General features: G+C 40.9%; 1 protein-coding gene across 6 annotated transcripts in view; it reads right to left on the bottom strand.

The window, feature by feature from the left end:
- The window catches only part of FRYL (FRY like transcription coactivator), a 153,235-nt gene that overhangs the window by 91,970 nt on the left and 38,679 nt on the right, over positions 1–22,586 (bottom strand). The window contains exon 1 of one of the 6 annotated variants that reach the window (XM_042872196.1): positions 22,330–22,409. The exons of the other annotated variants lie outside the window; for them this stretch is intronic. Within the exon in view, the coding sequence (XP_042728130.1) occupies positions 22,330–22,405 (76 nt within the window). The 5' untranslated portion in view covers positions 22,406–22,409. Of the gene's footprint in view, positions 1–22,329; positions 22,410–22,586 lie in introns of those variants that run through there. 6 annotated transcript variants of the gene reach the window in all.

The raw sequence follows: 22,586 nt of genomic DNA, 5'->3' as shown, positions 1-22,586 counted from the left end.
GTGCTTCCTCCAACATGCATGTTCCTGCTTTTCTTAGACCCCAATGCTACCAAAGGCAGCAAAGGAAATGAAGCAGATATGTTATGGGTCAAGAGTAAAAGTGCAAAGACATGAGAACAGAAAAGGAGAAAAGAAGGAACATATCCTTCCTAGCTTCAGCAGGTAACAAGCAGAAACACCAAGCTTCTGAGCTTTACAAAACAGAAAAACATTGCAATACACAGAGATTTGGAACAACTCTCATTTTTATCAAACATAAACAACAAAATTTCTTTTAAAAGGTGCCTAAATTGGAAAGAGTTGCAGATTTGTAAAGACAAGTAAACCAAAAGTTTCAGGTACTAAGGTGCCTAAAAGCTAAAGCATCCAACAGATATTACATATTTCTAGGTAAGCAATTCTTTCCATCCTAAATATGAGTGTTTATAGAAAGCTAAGGCTTTGTTCTACTCAACAGTAACTTAATTGACTTCATTGTTTTAAATCACATATGGAAGCTAAAAGAAATGGGAGAATTGTAAATCATCCCTTGAGCATTGCTAGCTGCATCTGCTCAGAAAGAAGTTACTGAAGCATTTGCTTTGGCTCCTTCCAGCCTTGCGTACTGGAGCATGCCACGATGCCCAAACAACCGGGCAGAGCTTGGCAGCAATCACCATCACTGCTGTCCAGCCCACGTTCCTCAACAAGAGCTGGAACTTTGTGCCTCTGCATGGAAACTGAGCGAGAGTAACATACTTCTTAACCCATAACATTCTTTGTTTTGTGTAGGCAAGTCTTAAAAGTGTATTTACAAAATACACTTCTGTATCCAGCTTTTAAAAGATGACCCTAAAAAGCCCTGCCATTACAGAATCTGGAAAAGGCTGAGATCTGATCATCTTCACAGTACTTTACTTACTCTGAACCAAACAAAAGTCGACTAATTTTCAATAAGAGGCCACAGAATCTCCTCCAGGTCCATCTGGCTCAAACCATGTTCAAGCAGGGACACCCAGAGCAGATGCCCAGATCCATGCACATGGGGCATTTGGAGATCTCCAAGGAGAAGACCACTCAGCTTTTGGGCAGTTTGTGCTCATTTCCTCTTGTTCTGGCACTAAGCACCACTAAAAAGAGCCTGGCTCTACCCCTCTTTGTACTCTCCCTTTAGGTATCTATGGACATCAATGAGATTCCCCTGAACTCCTCTTCCCCATGCTGAGCAGGCCCAGCTTTCAGCCTCTCCCCATAGGAGCTGCTGCTGCAAGCCCTGCATCATCTTCATAGCCCTCCACTGAACTCTTCCCAGTGTGTCCCAGTCTCTAAGGTCTTATCTCACTGATCTTAACACACATTAATTTTCAAAGATACAAACCATCTCACACTCAGGATGAGGTCCCAAGACTATATATGGTTGATCTAAAACCAGATGTCAGATGAGCAAAGCCACAAATACCTGGAGTATTGCTAACATGCACAAAGCTTTCAGTTGGTAATGAATCCCCACTCCCCACCAAAAAGTCAAAAATGCAATTACAAACAGTGTCATGAGAAAGCTAGAAATACAGTAGATTCCTTGAGGGACCAGCATACTCAAATAGCTGGATAAAAGACTAGGATTTACTTTAATCTGTGAACTTGCTGAAGACTCTTAATAACTCTTGCTCTGTATTTGACAATTGTTGTGGTTTCAACTGCTATGTAAAACCAGTAAGTAAGCTGAACATAAACAGGAAAAAAAAATACAAAGGAGGGAAAACAGGGAGGGAGTTGATCTCTGTTTAATAAAAGGTTATATATATACAGTAGTTCTGTAAAGGAAAGCCAAAATCTATTAACAGATTTCTTAACTACACAATTATCTGGTATAATTATGTTCAGTGGGATTCATGAACTCGCAATTGATAACATTCTAAAAAGGATCTGTGTGGATTTTAAACAGCATATTTAATGGAGAAATCTCATTACAGGGCAGGATTAAATATTTTTCTTTCTCCTCCTCCCTGCCACCAAAGCATTCTCTGCTGCCTGACAAAATGTAAGTTTTGAACATTGTTTTGAAGCTTAAAATTAAAGAACAGTCTGCAGCACTTCAGACAAAATCTGGAACCAAAAACCATACCATACCACTAGCAACAGTCCGATAACAAAAAACTACTGTCATAAACTGCTTGAAACACTGGGTGCTATTCACTTGAAACAATATCCTGTTTGTTTGTTCCAATGTGAGCTAGTGCTACGTGGGAAATTTGGAAGCAAGTGCCCCTGAAGAGCTGTAGGAAATATCTGTTAAACAGTATTGTTTGGTTGCTAGGGACACGCCAAATTGTTTGGATAGTTTCAAGGAACACTGAAACAATACAAAGGATAATTAGACAGACAACGCACTCCTAGGTCAAAAGGCAACGCACACTGATGGGTGTTAAATTAGTAACAAAATTTCTTCATGGTAAACACAAGCATCCAGACCTATGAAAGTTTACTTAATACTGAAGTTGATATTAAAGCACGGTATTTTTATCATCCTGCTTCTCTTTGTATAGTCCAAACACATCAAGTGGCTGAAGATATAAATGGGGTCCCTTATACACCAATGAGGTTATTCAGGACTCGCACATACCAAGCAGGTACCCAAGGTAACCGATGCACACCAACCTGTGGCAGTGTGGGAGCACAACTGATTTCACAGCTAATATACAACAGTTTTTAGGCTTTATATACTTTTTTGGTACCGCTTTCCACTTAAGTTAAGTGATGATCCTTCTTATTTGCTTCAAATAGTACCAGGAGACTCACATCATCTACCTGAAATTTCCTCTTCTTGAGTTATTATTGCTGCTGAGAAAGCTGGAATGTTTGGATGGACTGAAGCAGAACTTCTACCAAGCACCTGTCCTCTTTTACGATGGCTGCAAGTATGTATAAAGTTATTTTTATTTATTTTAAATACAGTATGCAATTATAAAATAAGAATACTCAACACACTTTTGAGAAGGCCTCCATCATTCTCATCAAACGGATTACGAACTTAGTTGCTACATTTACCTCATTGCTAAGTAAACCAAATACATATACAATAGTAAACCATTTTATACAGCTTACATTTCATGATTCATCATTTTATTATTATTTTCACAGCACAGACAGTATCACACCTACTTTAGGCTTCCTGTGATACTTGCAGAAGAGGGTTTGAAAGTCTAATTGACAATACGAAAATTTCAAAAGATTGAAAATATTATCTGTGTTTTTACTTCATAGTATTTTGATTGAACTCTTTGTCTCCTGCTCTGATAAACATGTAGACTATCTCACTCTACCTCACAGAAGTGAAATTAATATACATGGAAAAATATCTGTAACAAATATTAAGAGTGCTTCATAGCAACAACTCTTTATTCACTTAACCAGAGAAACTACTTATTTTCTAATAAGGACAGTGATGCTCAATACAGACAATCCAATCTGCCCAATAGTCACCCCAACACTTCATGAGCAGAGACAAAAAATTAAGTCTCCCATGTCAAAACAGCAGTCTGCTCTCTACAGCAAAGTATTAAAAAACCTCATTTTTTTTTCAATCCTCCAATTCTTTTATACCATCAAGTTTCCATTTCCTAAGTGTCCTTACTCATAGCAGCAAAAAAAATAAAAAAATCTTCCATGAACATGCTTCATTATTTCAATAAAAGAAATGGCCAAACGTTTTTCTGAAGACAACTAAGTTTAGCACACAGTTCTCTAATAAAAAGATGCACTTTCCAAACTTCAGCTTCTGGTCTACAGATCAAGTATAAAGAGCTATTCTAAAACCAATCAAAACTTGCTGACAAAAGAAATACAGTACACCCTCAAAGGAGGTGCTTTTTCAGTAAATAAAAGGCAAAAAAAAATTGAGTTATGGGGGGACACAAAAATGAATTAAAAAGTTTGGAGTATACATTAAGTGATCTCTGTCAGCGATATATTCACTTCGGTCACGTAGATTTGCTTTCAGAGCAGCGAGGGGAGCACACAGCAGGTACCCAGCTGGTTTACCTGGGTTACACAGCATGCGACGCTGCAGAAACAGCCACAGGTACTTCTTTGGTTTTGTCCAAACATGCACCACTACTGCTACTGCATGGAGCCTGCTCTAAGCTGGATATCTTGGCCCATTAGCTCCAGCTGCACTGAGCCCCAGCTGACCTCATGCACAGCCAGCACATCTGCACACATCAGCGGTGCTGGGCGGCTCCTCGGTTCAGCAGCACCACACAGCCCGGAGCTGGCTCCAGTCGGGCACTGCAGCAGAAAGCCTCTGCATCTGTCAAGGATGAGAAATACTGTGCAGCGCGGTGTAGCGGCATCGGCTGCCTTCCAGGCAGAGGGAAAGTGGCACTGAGATGCCTATAGTGACCCACCGGGCATCATGCTGCATTTATCCAGTTGGCTCCATTTATTTCATCAACACTCATTTACCTGCAAAACGTTACTTGTGATAACAGACTGCAGCAAAAGGAAAGAGAAGAAATTCCAGACTTGTAAAATATACATGTATACTAATTTTAATCACTTCCAGCTCTCGAGGGAACTTGGTTAGTTGAGCCATACAGCCAGTGCAATGCCTGTCAATCCAAGCCAAATCTTTCAGCGACAGGAAGTTATACATATATTGATAACTTCCCCTCCACTTCCAAATCAGGACTTGCACTTTTACCTCTGCAGTAAAAAATATTTCCCTACTGACAATTTATCTTAGGAGCTTCAGATATCCCAGCTATCAGCTACCAGATATCAGGAAAAAAGAAACATGCATCTATTTTACATCAATCAGTGGAAGATGCATTTATTTCTAGCAATTGCTAACTAAGCATGTGACAAAAAAAAAAAAAGGATGTCCTGAGAGGGAATATATAGGGAAAGCTCTTTGAGTGTATTGTGGAAACTGGTACTATGACAGCTGAGTTTTCAAGTGGACTCAAAGAACACAAAATAAAAACCTCACAGCAATCTTCTCAAGTTTCATCATGTAAGCCATTTTTCTACAGAAATTTGACTCAGCTGAAAGAATAGCTGCCAATGTTGTAGCTACAGGTACTCACACAAACCTTGCTTTCTGCCTGCAGCCTCTGAAAACACCTACAAGAAATTTTATCTTAACTTTCCCCAAAAACAAGACTCCTCTGCAAGTAAACTGAACCAGAAATATTACTACAAGCCAGCACAGACACAGCAGAAATTCTAAGGCATAAAGTCTTTGTAAGGCAATATTCGACTTTCTGCTATCTGTGACAGATTGCAACCCCTTAGCACGAGCAAGTTGCTACTGATGATCCTCATGTTTGAAGTTCTTCACAATTAGGCAGCTTTGCTGTTCCAAAGTAGTCTTTTTCTCCACTACTGTTAAGACTTGACAATTTAATTTAGAAACTAATTTTTAGATTTTCACTTGGCATAATGTTCTCTAGAAACCTAATGAAACAGTCTCCAAAAAGGGAGAGAGGAGAACAGAAATCAAAATATTACTTCAAATTCCAAGGTGCTGCTTTTCTTTATAAAAATAAGTTTAAATTAAGAAAAATTCTCCTACCCTTCCCACATCTGTGACCATGGTCTGAGATGCATAAGGTCAGCCTCCTGTGGGTCAAACAGACACAGATCACAGAAGCTCTCTCTCCCTTCTAAACTCATTCTCACCAACATCTTCTGGAGAGCTGTTGCTATATTCTCTGCCCCATAGCAGCTTTCTGCCCTTTCTGTACTGATTTACAGACTGCTTTTGGGGAAGCATCATGAGGAAAACAAGAAATTCTTCTTGCCTACTTTCTTTAAAGGTTGAGCAAATTCTAACCAGCAAATATTCCGTTTCCTGTACTGGACTTCATCTCTTGCAGTCTCTTACCCAACTTATTTTGAGAAGTCTCAAAGCAGAATGGTTATTTCTTTTCCAAAACTCCAGAGGATGGGAAGACAAAATAAATCACGAAGATCAAATTGGAAAAATTATTTTTAAGTACTTCTTTTCCTTAAATTTAGATTAGAGAAGAGAGAAACTGGATTACTATCTTCCCCAAGTAAATGCTGCTGATTTTGCCACTTCTTTACAAGCACTGTGCTAGTCGTTCCCCTTACCATTGCACAGAGATGAGAAGCAGCAACCCGGCTTAACTTTCTTTCTAAACCTCTCTCATTTGTGGAACGCAGCACAATTGCAAAAGACAAATATGAGTGTTTAGCCCCAAGGAAAGCTTTCCCTCAGGTAAAAAAACCAGCACCACAATTCTTTAAATTTAGTAGCAAAGTAGCACGTTAACCTCATACAGTAAAAATGGGATTGTGATTCAACAGAAAGAAGGCTCACGTGCATTGCTTACAAGCACCCGGAATCAGATGTGCAGGTATTTTCTACCTATGGAAGGTAGAAAACAAATAATTTTCTTAAGAAATATCCTGGCTGAAAAAAGAGGTGAGCTCTGCCATGAGGACGGTTCCTGGACCTCTAGGGCAGCCAGTAAGGGGTGGAGCAACAGCTGTTGCCAGGCTTTCGAAGTCCACCCACCCAGAACATCAGACTGCTGCAAAGGCTGCTACAAGTTGCAGTCTCAAAGACCCCCGCTGCAACTCAGCTGACCTCCCACACTACACAGTTCTAATCAGCAGGAGATGGCACGGGAGAATGTGAGGCCTATGATACAAGTAGCTATCTCTGGAAGGAAGAAACTGAAAATCTAACAAACCCAGAAAAATATCACTAGAATGTCCATCAAACCAATTTTACCATATTTACACTTTTTAAAATCACAAGAGCTAGAGCCTAGACAGGAAATACTTGCAGAGATTGCTACAAGCACATGCACAAAGAATTACAAGTCACTATGCCAATCATTTTACAGAGCCTTCTATGGCAGGCCATGTACGCAAGCCAGTTTGGACAGGAAAAAAAAAGAAGATATTTGTGGGTAAGTTGGATAGCATAGGGTGCCAAAAGACCAAACCATACGCACGCAATTTGAAAACAACATGACAAAGCACAAAGATTTGTCCAGAGGAAAAGGAAATTGATTTAAACTAAGTTGTCTCAAGTCTTGCCCAGTCATTCTTGATTACAGCATGACATCAGGAAATTCTGACCATTAAAGTGTCAGAGTACTAAAATTGCAGTTTATATAATCTCTTTTCTAGAAGAACTGCCAGAACAGAAGCCCTCGTCAGATAAACCACTTCCATTAAAGAAAAAGTATTTCGAATTTCACAGAAACCTTCACATCAAGGCATCAAAATTATTTCATCTTATACTTCAAAACTGCCAATATATTTAACAAGCTTTGTTAAGAAAGTTGTTTTCATGTAAGATCAGCTTAAAAAATATATAAAGCATAGCATAGTTTGTCTTGTCTCTTTCATCTGCCCCTCGTCTAGAACAAGACCATCACCTATGGAGGTAGCACAGTGGCAGCAAAGCAAGTTGCACTGGCAATGAAGAACAAGAACATATCCTAATATCTCAGTTTCCTTCAAAATATTGAACTGTAAGAACTGGGCACCTATAACTGACCAAGTTCTACTTAGTTACAAATTTTGTATTCTCTCAAAACAGTAACAAAGTAAGAATAAATTAAAAAAAAGCTACTTTATTTTTTATATATAATTGTTCCTGTATCTGAATACTGGGCTTCTACAGTGTAAGTCACTTCCAGTAACAATGCAAAGCAGTGATTCTATTCCCACGTGATTAAACTGCAGAAGTTTTAAGGCATTTAAAAGAGCTGTACCTCATGTTTATGTCTTATTTAAAATCATTACTGCAACAGCAGTAATGATTACAATTTTCCTTTAAATAAGGAAAGCAGGGACAGAATGGTGTAACTTTGGCTTGTTACCTTGGTTCTTCTAATCCTCCTGCCCTCAGGAAAACATAAACTGAGCTCCCAAGAGCTCTGAGCTAACAGTACTCCCTAACTTTCAAAGGGAACTATTAGCACAGGTTCATTGCCATACCAGTTGTGGCTTTAGGGCTTTTAGACAGCACTACGAATACACTTAACAGCAGAGGCCATAGCCTGTGAAAGCCCTGCAGACATGTCCTTATTCCCTTCGTTCTAATTCTTGTAGTCAAGAACACAATTAAGAAGGAGGTCAGCTCAGGTAGCAAGCTACCTGGCATTGATTCCAACTATTCACACCATCAAATTCTTCTCTACAAACACAAGCTAAAAGAACTTTCTCAATGATGTAAAAGCTGAATATTTTGATATTATCCCACAGTTCATTGTTATGGTTGCAGCATTTAACCAAACCACCAATAAGAATCCAAAAATTAAATACCCACTTGAACCTAACATGCATGCATAATCCTACAGCTTCTATCAGTGCTCTCCAGCATTTTGCCACTTGCAGACTCTTTCCTCTTTCAAACAAAGTTTCCAGAAGCAGATTCCTACAGAGTAAATGTAAGCTTCTCAGTGTTGGTTTGGTTTCTTCTAGTTCTGTTTGAGCATCACAGAAGGAGGGTCAGCTTCTAACATCTCAAGAGAGAGGGAAGTTTGCAGGTGAACTTACACACACTGCCTTTCTCACCCACACCTTTTCCACTCACTACAGTAAGTATGTTCAGCCTGTAGGGGTGCAGAGAATGAAACACTTGCTGCTAACAGAGAAATCTGGTTCTTCCTTTGCAGGTTTTCACACTGAAGGCTGTATCAGGCTGGAAACATATTGATGCTGTAATCACTGGAGAAGCTCCCTCTAAATTCTGAGCTAAGTCAGATCTGACATTGGCCAAAAAAAAACCCAAAAATATGCCATCAGTGCTTGGATAAATGATGTTAAATTAAAAAGCATACAGGAGGCGAAGGCAGCAGTGGGAAGACAAACTAGTCAGGACAGAACAGGAAAAAGAGAAGGAAAGAGAATTCCAGATTTCCATACACATTTTCCATATGTTCTATAAGTTAAGAAAACACACATTTCCATAGCAATGACAAGATTTAATTTATTCTAAATATCTACTTTATGTTTATTGTATGCTCACTACATGAGGAGGAGGGAAAGTACAAACTAAACAGTACATGTAAAGCTTTAAGTAGTAGTACCTAAAAAAGGAAGTGGTGGATGAGCACTGATGGAATACAAACACACTGATATATATGGCTGCACAGACAGCTTATTTCTAACAATCATCCCCACACACATATCCTTGATGAAGTTTTGTTTCCTTTTGACAAATACATATACTACAAAAAAAAAAAATTTAAAGAAAAGCCACAAGCAACAAAGTCAATGTTACCATAAACTTGCCTGCGCTAAAAGGTGAAGAGAAAAAATATGCTCTTTTTCAGTTTTTGTAATTCATTCACTTCTCTCTGGAAAACCAGAATTCCCCATCCTCCTTCTGTAGGATTAAAGATATTAAATAAAAAAACAAACAAACCACACTCTATGAACCCAATCTACAAGCTGATACTAAAAAAATGCTATTGATCCATTGTACTGAGACAAAACAGTGACAAAATGCTTGACAAATTGTGTTTGGTCTGATTTCAGGGCAGCAGCAGAAGCCAGCAGCTCTTGCAAGGATTTTCCTGGCCAAGATAATTGGTTTTATATTCCTCTTCCTCCTCCTCCTCGTTCCCTGCTTGTGAGAAAAGAGCAACTGCAGCTTCTTGTAGAAAGAGGAAAAGACTTTTCCTCATTATCCTCAATTAATCTCATTAATGTCAACCTGATACCTTTCCTGAGTTAATGCTAGAAGTGATGAATATTAGCAGCTTTGTTGTAACAAGTGATTTGGGAAAAAGACTCTGGAGCATCAGTTGTAAAGTAGCCAATAACTTCATATCAGGTATTATACAATTTCTTTTTAATCTATAAAGAAATGAAATGATCTTCTTTTCAACTGCTCCATGTAAGTATGTTATATATAAGATGAAAACTATTTCTACAAAGCTTGAAGACACATTATGTTGGCCTTGTTCATTTAAAGAACATTTTCCCATTTTTTATAGTAACTGCCTAGTGAAGCAACCAGAAACATTATAACAGCATTTCTGATATTGTGATACAATTTGAAAATTGAAGTGCAAGATACACACTCCAGGCTTAAAAAAATAAAAACACAGGTCAACATATTTGAGCAGTAGAACATGCTCCAGCATACACAAATCAGGGTTAGGGCAAGACTCATACATCAAGTATCAGTTTCGGGAAAGAACAATTCATCTCCGTTTTGCTTCTGTCAGTTTTGCCTTGCAATCCTCCAGGTGAGCTCACAAGCTGGAAAGAGAAGTAAGCCACTGAAGACTAACTCAACCTGCTAAGTTTAAGGAGAAAGAAACCAACACAACAGCATATTCTCCTAAGTTCACTGAGAAGGAAAAAACAAAAAAATACAACATTTTGCGCAGCTAGGTAACCAGCTAAAACTAACTATCTAACTAACTATCCAAAGAGAAAAAAAAAAGAAGGGGGAAAACAAAAAAAGAAGAGCAGGAAAAACAACATAACACCCTAAATAAAGTTCAGCAGGGCAGAAAACTTCAGCTTTTCTGAAAACTGCACACTTGCTGAGCTTTGGTTTCTGACACAAGCAGGGTTAGCACATGCGTAAGGCAGCTCTTTTTAAACTACAGCTTACACTTCCTTGCAATGATGTGTGCAGATCTCACACGATTTTTGTAAAGTCAACGTTTCCAAATTAGCTCTAGTATTTGTGTTTCTGTTTCTCAAATGTACTCCCTTTCATTCACTGAACTCCACAGGACAACAGCAAAGTCAACTTCAAAGCTGGTGAGGCTCCAGAATGTTTTCTAGGTTTGGTTTTGTGGGAAAAAAATTTGTTGAATGTGAAAATTAGGAAATATCTAGATGACTGAGCACTGCACTTTGGGATGCTAATACAAACTTAATTTGTTTCTACGATTAGCAACTGTGTTTTGACATTCCTCTGCACTTCTGCAGTCTTGGTGTAAGAGCATGATGCAGCACTGAGTTCTAACAAAGCCCTACTTAAAGATCTTCTTACATCAGTAAGCATGAGACACTTCTCCTTCCTCCTGGATCTTCTGAAGAAATTTCTCTACACTTATTACAAATGAAAGTAAACTGAGCCAGTAAGAATCTGCAGTTTTGCAACTTCTTAGAAAACAGACAACCAGCTTCAGGGCTTTGAGTCTTCAGAGAAAGTAATAATGCAAGGGCACAGCACAAGACAAGCTGTAAATTCTCACATGGCATGCAAACCGCACCCAGTGCTAGAACTGGACCTCTGTAAGAAGACAATACCAAGTGTGGTACAGAGTTATTCTTAGTCACTGTAAACACACCAAGCTTTCAGAGTTAACAGCCTCTTTGTCAGATCCTGGGGAGGCTAGTGACATCTGAAACAAAAATAGGCTATCATATGCTTGTCCACAGAACTTCAAAATGCATGGTTAAACTGGTTGTTTAAAAGATTTTAGCTGTACTGTACTGAAAGTAAAAGGCAAAAGAAAAAACTCAGTTTTTATTTTAAACATCACCTTCCCCTCTTACAAGTTCCCATGCTTACATTTGTGACATGGTTTATACAATGTTGTGATGCTATTTCCTACATTGCTTTCTGACAGAAATTAATAGCATTATTCCCATTTTTGTAGGAAGACTCAGGGGAAAAAAACAACAATAACAACAACAAAGCAGAAAACATCCACTCTATCAGAAAAAATAATAAGAGACAGGTAACATCTATTCTGTAGTCATTCATATGATTGACAGGAATAAACGTGTTGATATCCAAATCCAAATCTCAACAAAAGCACCCTGTAAAGAGGCAGGACAAGTGAATCCCACCTACATTCAGAACTGCAATCATTTGCATACTATGAGGTTTTAAGGCTTGAAAAGTTACTCAGCATTCAGCCATACGAGCCGTATGCACTGATACCAATGGCCATTAATGGCAGCAACAATATTTGAGTGATATTTTAGAAGACTACAATTTTCTACAAACATAAAAAGAAGAAATCCTCTCTAAAAAAAATCACCTAAGATTCTCCTTTACAAATTCTCCAACATGCTGTCCTCTTTAGAAACAGAGAGTGGAATTCCTTAGCAGAGGACATCACAAATGTAATTATATAACCCATAAATATCTTGACTACCGCTATATGGAGGGAAAAAACGTCACACAGGTTACTGACCAGAAGTAGCACAGATCACCAGGAAATGTTCCCATCTCCTAAATTGCGACATATAACCATACCAGCATACCTAAAAATGAGGCAATGATTGTTTCATCCTTGTTCTGCTACAGTGTTACCAAAAATGTTTTAACATGTTGCCCAAATACTCCTACTCAGTGCTGGAAACATTGTCTTTTCTGGTGAAGCATTTGAACAGCAGCCTCATCAGTATTTGAGACACAGGGAAAATCTGCATGTACTCTAAGAAAAAGCACTACTTCTTTAATCCTTCTTAAGTAGTAAGATACAGATTTCATTAATAAGATGAGAACAACTCTGCTTGAGGGGGACCACAAGCAAAGAGGAAGGAAAACAAGTTGTGCTTGGCAGCTGCCAGCACATTGTGCTGCAGTGACTACGGATTTCAGCAGGGATTAGGGCCTGGAGACTGACCACAGTGCCACAAACACTGCTCCAGTGCTGACATCTGGAACAGGACCAACTCAAGCCATGAAATGGAACAAGCCTTGGTCACCCTTCGATTATGCTGCAAGTCAGTGCCCTAGAAGCTGGAGCTCCATGTCCAAAGCTCATCATTCATCTTTTCCTCCCCAACATGGTATTTAAGTTTGCACAGTCCTATATTGATATCACCAGAAAATACCGAGATGCTTTTTGTCACACCATAAAAATCTACTTTGCTACAGGGCTGACTGGAAGCTCCCTAGACCCACAACAGACATTAGTTTTTCCTGCAGGAAGCAGTCTGCTCAGCAATGTGTTTTCCACACTGCTACATCACAGAAATAACAGAGAGAGAGGAACAACGTTTAACCTCTAGAAATCTGTTACCAAGAACCTGCTAGAGCAGCTGCATATGATAAGAAGCATAGGTTAGAGAAACAAAAGGGAAAAAAAGACTTATTTCTAACTATGGATGCATATGAGAACTTGCAACACCTTATTATGCTCTCTTACGCCAACAAGTCTGCAAGTGTGGGTCCATAAGACATAAATGTGCCCCTGTGGCCAAGACAGCCAATGGTATCTTGGGGTGCATTAAAAAGAGCATGACCAGCAGGTCTAAGACGGTGATCCTCCCCTTCTACTCTGCCCTGCTGGGGCCACACCTGGAGTGCTGTGTCCAGTTCTGGGCTCCCCCACTCAAGGAAGACAGGGAACTTTCAGAGAGTCCACTGGAGGGCCACAAAGGCAGTGAGGAGCCTGGAGCTTCTCCCTCATGAGAAAAGGCTAAGAGAACTGGAGCAGTTCAGCCTGGAGAAGGCTGGGGGGAATCTTATCAGTGCTTACAAATATCTAAATGGCAGGAGTCAAGCGGATGATGAGAGCCTATTGGATGCCTGAGGACTGAAACAGAGAAAATCCTATCCAGCAGAAATGAGAGACTGGTATGCTCTACAGCACCTTTCTTGGGCCTCTAGCTCTGAAAGAGCTAAAGCTATACAATATTGATTGTCGTTTGTTGGCAGTCTTAATAACCTTAAAACTGTAAATATAAAACCAAATTACTCAAATTACTCTTGGCACCAGTAATGTAAATGGTCTTAAAAGAAGTAAAGAAGAGATAATAAACCTTGACAAAGAACTAAAAAAGTGCAATAAAAACCTAGTAAAACAGTACCTACATTAAAATCAACTAAGGAAGCAGTACTTCTTCCTTCTACCTGGTGTAGGGAACCTGCTTTGGCAGGGGGGTTGGACTCGATGATCTCTGGAGGTCCCTTCCAACCCCTACAATTCTGTGATTCTGTGATTCCCTTCGGGTCTTCAGAATAAGTAGTGCATGCATGTTTGATTCTGGAAAAGTGCATAATCTCTACCCAAGCCCACCATAATTTACTAGAGGAAGACAGCATTCAACTACAGTGAGATCCGGTACCAATGAGATTCATCCTTAGTTCAATATGCTTCAAAAAGTTTTTATGCTCAGTTGTCTATTTCACACCCTACCCCACATTTTAGATAGTGAACTCCTACAAGGGTTGCTACCAAAAATACGCCTGCACCCTCCTTAGCAGCCCTGCTATCCTCTACCCTATTGGATAAGACAGCTTGCCATCTTGCTGCCCTTGCTCTTTTCAAGGTGAACACTTCAGCTTTTCAGTTGCAGTACCCCGCCTTCAAGGCAAAAGTCTTGTACTTACATACATATGTCCAAATAATCCTTTGAACAGTACTACATTGGTATATGTTATAGAAACTTCTAGCAGTACAAACACTTTCCTTTTGGTTACCTTACACCATATTTATGAAAGCTGGTCTCACCTATACTGTTTTACCTAATGTAATTTTTTTTTTTTTTATTTATTTTTTTTAAGTTTAGGATATAGTTTGTTTTCTGTCCTGCAAAGGAATACTTACAGCATCAAGCATGCTTTCTGGTTGTTTTTGTCTGTTTAATTTACAGTTATTTAAGAAGAGAAAAAAGAAGAAAGACCTTGAAGTCTTTATCTTTTTTTTCCTCTTACCCATTCACTTCTGGCAGCAAATTTCTTTTCTTACTTTTTTTTTTTTCTTTTTTTTTTTTTTTTTCTGATGAGAGTTCAAAAGGTAAGAACGTCCCTGCAAGTAGAACAACACAAGAGCCTACCTTAATATCCCTATTCAGTCTGTCACAAGTTCTTTTATCCCAAACAGCTATCCAAAAAACTTTGAGCTTCTTAGCCAGATCTCAGTACCACTGGGCTAGCTTCCTCCTTTTTCTTCTTTGCTGTCATAAAAATGAAGCCTCAGTTACCAGCCTGCCTTTTTTCCAGGACAAGACCCCATTTGTAGCTGAAAGAACAGTACAAATCTGGTGATGTTTGGCCCAACTGCTATGCCCCGCTGACAGCTGGCACAAACAAGATGTCAAAGAGAGAAAAGAGACAGGTTTCCACTGAGATGTCAGATGCTCTATTTCCTAAGCCTAACACCAGCTCTGCGTTAAGACCAGCTAAACTGATATTGAACAGTAACCCAAATGCACCAGCACTTCACAAACAAGTCCTCAGATCAGGAATTCCTCCAAGTTCTAGCTCAGCACTAAAAAAATTGGGATGATGAACAAGGAAGAAAATTACAATTCATAGAGCTACTTACACTGCTTTACACATTGTGATGCAATGTAATACCCATTAATTAGTTAGTTGACTTCCAAGTGTTCAAGGCACTAACACATCTTTCTGGACCAGCACTCTGTTCTGTAGCAATAGGCTACAACGGATGTTTCACAAGTAATGAAAATACCCTACGCACATGGCAGCTGTGCCCAATGGGCAGAACCAGAGGAGTCATTTATGACACCTTTTCCTAGAATCAATTTGAGCAATTAACTACTTCTGGAACTTGAACGGATTGTTGAAGCAAGAAAGCTATAAATACTGCTGCTTTTAACAACAGTAAAATATTTCAGAAGCTCAAAAGGCTGTGTGGTTTGTTTATTTATTGTCTTCTTTTTATTTAAACTCTCAGAGCAGCCTACTTCTATATACACATAAGAGTAGCTCAGTTGGAACCACCTTCAAAGACCATCCAGTCCAACTGCCTGACCACTTCAGGGCTAACCAAAAGTTAAAGAACATTGCTGAGGGCATCACCCAAATGCCTACTGAACAGTGAACGCCACTGAAGCTACATAAATCTGAAAAAATGCACTCTTCCTCCTCTTTAGGTTATCAAATTCTTCATTCTTAGGAGAAGAATGAAAAAAGGTGAAAGAGTGAGGATTTTTGTTTTCAGTTATATGCTTGTTGTTTTCCAGCACTGCTTTAAAGTATTATTTATTCAGTATTTACTCTGAAATGAGGAAAATTTGTCCTTACACATACTGTTTGCTTTTAACTATACCAATTTATGGCACCAAGTCTAAAGGGTGATGTAAATAATTAAAGAGTCATTAAAAAAATCCAATTCTGTAACAGTACTGAAGCATTTTCCAGTTATAAATAATTTAGTACTTCGACCATCTCTGTATTTACTTCTTGATTGGTCCATAGTTTCTGGATTAGCCTAATAAGATTTATCAATACAAAGTCAATGATATAATTTGTTTCTATACCTTAATACCTCAATAGTTAATATTCCAATGTTAAGCCATTAAAACAATGGAATTCTATGCCTTAACAATCTATTTTCTTGTTATTGCAGCCTGGCGGTTTATAATCCAAAATTATGTTTCATTAAATTTCCCTCCATTTTCTCCCCAGAACACAGGCAAAATGTAAATCTTTTCTCACGACAGTAGCACAGGCACTAGGAGTGTCAGAGTTCAAACAACTCTTATTTAAAGCAGTGTGGCTCTATATACTTTAGCTTAGGGTACCTTTTTTATTTAGAATGGCCTTTTCCTCTTGAAGTTTATATTTACACTTTATTTTGCACTGTATCTAACTGAATTTAAAAGCTCCCTTTGACTACCACCATTATACTTTCTTAACACATAAGGAAGAATATATGCTTTCTTTTTTAAACAAGGGAAAACTGCAACTATATGCCAACAGGATATAATATAGCAAACACAATACTTCCGCTCTATAGCGTTCTGAAGATTTCAACCACTTTTCTAAATAAATACAGTGATCTCTTAAATACTATTAAATCTCCAGTGTCTGAACCTTTCTCCCTCCAATACAAAATCAGCAGAGCAAGAGTTGTTTTTTTTTAAAAAAAGAAAAACTCAGCAGAAATGGGATATTTGATATGGGTTGCTGCAGTTGGTTTATCTGGAGCTTTCCTGAAGTTCATGCAGAGCACGCAGTTTATTCTAGCAATAGCAGCTGACAGAGGGGTTTGTATGTGGGGCACTTTTTCCTTTCAATAGCATTCTCTTCTGCAATCTGAATCATTACAAAATCCAGTTGAGTTACGGGTTTAGCAGAAGTATATTGTTTTAATAGAAAGAATGCCCTAAAGGAAAGCTCACTCTAGCATATCTATGCCTGATGAAAATAAATAATGCATGGCCCAACACATATCGTACTTACTACAATGCAAGCAACTTATTTAAAAATTTATATGAAGAACCACACATGGCATCATCTTCAAAGGAAATCATAATTCAAGGTTTTCCGTAAAACCATTTTTAAAAGGTCAAAATTAAGGCCCAAAATATTTCGTATCCACATCTACTTATGATTTCTAAAAATCTGGTCACATACCCTTCTCTGATGAGCCCCCAGACCCTTACGTCAAATCTACATCAAATTTCCATCAAGTTTTAAAGTACAGACTGTGGGCATCAAACAGATACAGCAAAGGAAAAAAAAATACACGCATCGATGTAAGTGTTCAGTGAAAGTTATGGAAAAAAAGATTCACACAGTCATGCAGAAATAAAATGAGCAAATATAAAGGAAGCTTGTGAGCAGCCCACATGGGAGCAAGGCTGCACAGCCCAGCTGAGCTGACGTAGCAGACGCTGAAAGAGGCAGTCACCATCATATTCATGGACAGCAGGCCCCGGCCCTTCCTGCACACCAGCCCATGCTCCATCCACCTTTGCCTCAACATAAGTCTCGTTTGGCTCATTAAATAAAAGAAAAACTTTCTCCAACATCCCAAGAAAATTTCTGCTGATCTAATGACTCAAATCCCCTCACTAAAAGGACGAGACAAGCACCACAGGTGGCAGTTCAGAAGGTGACATGGCTGCATAGCTGGACCAAAGCCCCTTTTGCGGGTTCAGACATGGGGTGAAACGCTGTCCTTGCTCATCCAGCTCACCTCTGCAACACCTAATAGAAAACAATTAGAAGCTTGACAGCTTGGAGACTTTCACTTAGGAGCATCCATTTTTCAGCTGTGGGTGGTACTGATGATTTGACTGGTTTGAATCATCTTACAGTCTAGCTCTCCTGCCAGCCTGTTTATTTACCTCAAAAAAAAAAAAAAAAAAAAACCTTTAAATAGTACTTTTTCTTGATATACAAGATTTTACTACACATCACATTAGTATCACTCCATTCAATTGAACATATTCCGGCTGTGCAAATGGCCATCATTAGAGGCCACCAAAGTTCACAAACAAGGCCAAATACTGAGGCTACATTGCATAATCCCTTTTCACTCAAAATGCAGAAATCAGTTCACATTTTATTGGGTGGTTAACCACTGCCATAACTTTGCTTTACCATGACAACTAACAGCCTGTGGCAAAGCCATTGTAAGCCTCTCTCTACGGTAAACAAACTCACTGCTGAAGCAGTACAGGGAACAGATCTGTAATTACATTTACTATCAGAAAACACAGTTAAATTGGAAACAAACCAGAATGTACAAAATCTGGTACCGCTTTCAAAACTTATCATAAATTTGAATTCATTTTTTATTTTGAAGTATCACTTTCCAGCATCCCAAAACCATTCGGGGAGATACAGTGATAGGAGAAATTGGTACATTCCTCAGACATAGTCTGTGGAGTTTCAGTATATGAGTACTCACTATCATGACTTTTTTAAGACACGGAGACAATTAACAAAACATTTTCTTCAGGAAGACTGAGCATTATTATTTGGGATGCCCAATGCTGGACAAATAAAGCTAATAACCTGCTCAATATTACTTAAAAAGACAACAAAAATGATCTCATGAAAATAAGATCTCTCTTGATAGTGAAATAGCAAGTTTTGCTATTGTAACATACACCTGCCATTAGAAATGCCTGCAGGTTCCCTGGGCTACCGCAGCTCACTACTGCCCCAAAGGACATTCTGGAGCAGAAGCAATCATGTAGCATCTCAAGATTCCTTTTTCCTCCTGTGCTTCATTTTTCTTTGCAGTGTAACAGTTACAGAGGAGGAAAGTAAAAATTTATCAGTGATGATTCTTGAAGTAGTAACGAACTGTGCATGTATTGCTTTAAATAGCTCAATCCAGAACCAAGCTGCAGCTGCAACAAAGCTGCACTCCTGGCAAGCGCATGCCCAGCTCTGCAGTAGCCCTCAGCCATCTCCTCCCAGAGGACAGGGCCAACAACAGAACGTTTGTCCTACAGTTCCTCAGACGTTCCCTTCCTACACATATCCTTGTTAAGGCAATTTGAGGTGATGTCATCCTTCTCAGTTAAAGCACACCGTATCATCCACCATGAAATGAAAAGCCACAGGGCAAAAATGTGCTTGTTAACACCAAACTTGTTCAAAAGAGAGCTATTGGAGCAGTACCTCTCCTGAGAGCCAGAAGTCCATTTATTGTTGGTAGCAGAGAAAGCACGCTTCAATCAGGCAATCCTTGGGAATGAGAGCAGCCCTGAGCCCACGTTATCTCACCCCATCACCAGGCAGATGGCTCCAAGCTACCCTGCCAGTGCTCAGCAGATGGAGCTCTGCTAACTCACCTCCATTCTGCCTTCTTTCATTTCTTTCTGGTTTTAGAACACATTTTCAAACACAGCTGTTGGACAGATCCATGCATGCCACAGCGTGGTTTGTACATTCCCAGGTTCCAGGAACTTTCACTCCTGAACCAAAGTGAGTAAACCAACACCAAGAATCCCATGAGCCACCTCCAACACAGAGATACCCCCTGAGTGCATGGACTTACTGTCAGACAGACACAGGGCAGACACCCTGCTCTGTCTGCTGAACAGACGCACCACAACAACTGCACAGGAACAAAAACCTGTGCCTTTGCTATCAGAAAAACAATGGATACTTTATATCTCAATTTTCATTCTCTAGAAATAATTATTTACTTCTGAATTTGACAAGACGACCCTTGCGGCAGGTATTAGGAATGCGGAAGAGTTTGTAGGAAGCAGTAAGGGATGGTGCTCACCAGGCAGCTGACCACAAGCTCCAGAAATACATGCACAGCTGTCATGGAAATACACAGCTCATCTCGGAGAAAGGCTACCCTTGCACACTGCTTCCCTTTGTAGGCAGCACCGCATTTGGCTTTGGAACATGTATACTGTACTACCAAAAGTATTGCTCATAGTATCCTAGTATCCACACCTCCATCAAACAAAGGGTTTGTGGACAAAATACGAGTGCTTGCTCATACCAGCTGATGTAAATAACTGTAACTACATTCCCTTCTGCTGCAGAACCAGAAACCTCAGAAGCATCACAGACTATAGCTACATCCTTCAATAAGCTAAACAGGACCTGTAACTTTAACGTCACACGTTTTTTCACCTTTAGGACTCGGATGCATTATTATGACTACAACTCCTTAGATACAGAACCCAAAAACAACTCACATGAAGTCACCATTCCATCCATCACTGCAACAAACAATCCTTGGGCAGGAACACCCTCCCTACAGCGCTGGTTTAAAAGGCCACGCCTGACTCCCTTCAAAAAGAAGTAATGCCTAAAATTGTTGGCAGAGAGACAGCATTCTGAAACTAGGCCATACAAGTGTCACTTCATTGTTGTCAATGAAAGAAGAAAGATCAACTACAATAAAACCTCGGCCAGGCCAGCACTGCAGCAGCATTGTGCCAGCTAAGCAAGCCCTCAGCCGGGGTCTGCGGGAGCAGGACATGCTCTTTATGAGTGCTTATATAAATGTGTGCAAGCACGTGCACTCCTGCTCTGATATTCCTCGGTATACAGTGTTCTCAAGTTACTTAAAAATTCTTTAAGAAAACACAGGAGAAACCTTTCTTATGTAATCTCTCAGCAGATGCGAGTTTATTGAATTTCCAAGCACACGCTCAACATAAATATTACGTAACTCCTTGCTGTGCACACACTGCATCACTTGATTGGAAAATGTTTTAGGGGACAGAAAGCGAGCAGCCTGGGTGCGAGTTACAGCTCAGGGCTGTGCCCAGCTGCACACCACAGCAGCTGTAACCGTGCCCACTCACATGAGCAGAGCTACCACTGTGAGGAATGAGGGCTGAAGTGCAGCAACACAGCCCCTTCCCACTTCCTGGCAGGGCTGGGGAGCTGCTGCTCACACAGCAGAGGGCACAGGGGGAGCATGACACTGTAGTCTCTCCTCACATACCCTTTGTTAGCATCATTGCCCCGTCACAGCCAGCATTGCTGTCTGATCACGAGCCTGCAGTTTGCCTTATTGACACAGCATTTATTTAGCCAGCTACAGACTCAATTTGTTGCAACTGAATACATCCCATGTTCTGCTTCTAGTTAGAAATTATACACATTAGTAAAATTAACCTCAAGGATTCATGATCCTTTTCATGACATCTTCAACTCACACTGTAAAATATATGCCTAAATTACAGTTATTTACAAGTAGGCAAGAATATCAGTTAAGTGCAGAGTAGAAAGAACCTGGAACAGCTAAACCCTAAGACATGCACTAAAGCAGCAGAGGGATGTCAGCTTTGAAGCACTCATGTTTGAGCTGTCAGCTTAGAGGTTGCCAGTCCAAAATGCAGATCTCAGCATCAGTGCCAGAAGCAAACCATGCCAGTGCTGCTGGGGCACACCGGGTGCCTGCACACCCCCAGCTGACGAACCGCTAATTTCTTACCAGTCATACTGAGCAGAATGTGTGTGGATCACAAACCTCAGCAGCTCCAGAGGAGTGCTCGTGAGGGCAAGCCTAGGGCAACACCTCACAGAGCTCATACACAGCTGAAACACAGGATGCCGACAACTTCAGCTGTTCTTTTGCTGTTACAAGGCACGGGTCGTTGGGAAACGTGTAGCCTGTCACCCCGTCACTCTATATCAGTCATGCTCAGGCAGCAGTGACCCTGCATGAGGGCTGTGGGTGGGGTGAGACAAGGGCAGCGTGGCTGCCCCTGCCCCCTGCCATGGCCCTCCTCAGCCTGAACGTCTCAGTGGGAGCCCAGAGCGAGATGCTCTGCTTGGGCAGCTCACAGCACAGCGTGCGCTTTCCGCAGCTGCAATGATCGCCCTGAGGCACAACCCCAGCACCCTTAGCCTAGGGACAGAGGCTCCTGCTTCAGAAACACGCGGCAGGATTCACCCCAGCGCCTGCCGGCTGCCGCCTCGGGCAGCGAAGGACACGAGGAGCCTCATCAGCCCGGGATAACCGCGGCCCAAATTAGCGCCTCACACGCCCAAACTCCAAAGCCCGGTTACGTAAGGGCCGGCACACCGTACCCCGTCCCACGCGCCGGCCGGACGACCGGCACGCCTCGCCCCGGCACGGGACCGCCAAAACTGCCGTCACGGCTCGGCTCAGCTCCACGCGGCAACACGCAGAAGCCGACCGACCCGGCGCGGGGCCGCGGCTCCCGGCGCAGCGCCGTACTTACCGCTGCCGCCGCTCCAGGACTTGAGCAGGGACTTGATGCTAATTTCGAAGAAGAGCGAGTCCTGCAGGCTGAGCATGGTGCCGGCTGCGGGCGGCAGCACCGCCAACCCGCCGCCGCCACCCGCGCCGCCGCCGCCGCCGCGCGCCCTCCTGCTGACGCAGGGCCCGGGGGGCGCGCGCTGACGGCGGAGGCGGGCGGCGGGCCGGGGGCGGGGCGGGTTGGCGGTGCTGCCGCCCGCAGCCGGCACCATGCTCAGC

The sequence above is a fragment of the Lagopus leucura genome, unplaced genomic scaffold (genome assembly GCF_019238085.1).
Source record: "Lagopus leucura isolate 7727_CA_CO unplaced genomic scaffold, USGS_WTPT01 Super-Scaffold_100004, whole genome shotgun sequence".
In the NCBI taxonomy this organism is placed as follows: Eukaryota; Metazoa; Chordata; class Aves; order Galliformes; family Phasianidae; genus Lagopus; species Lagopus leucura.
Note: the sequence above shows the minus strand (reverse complement) of the source record. Positions and strands in the feature narration are given on the sequence as shown.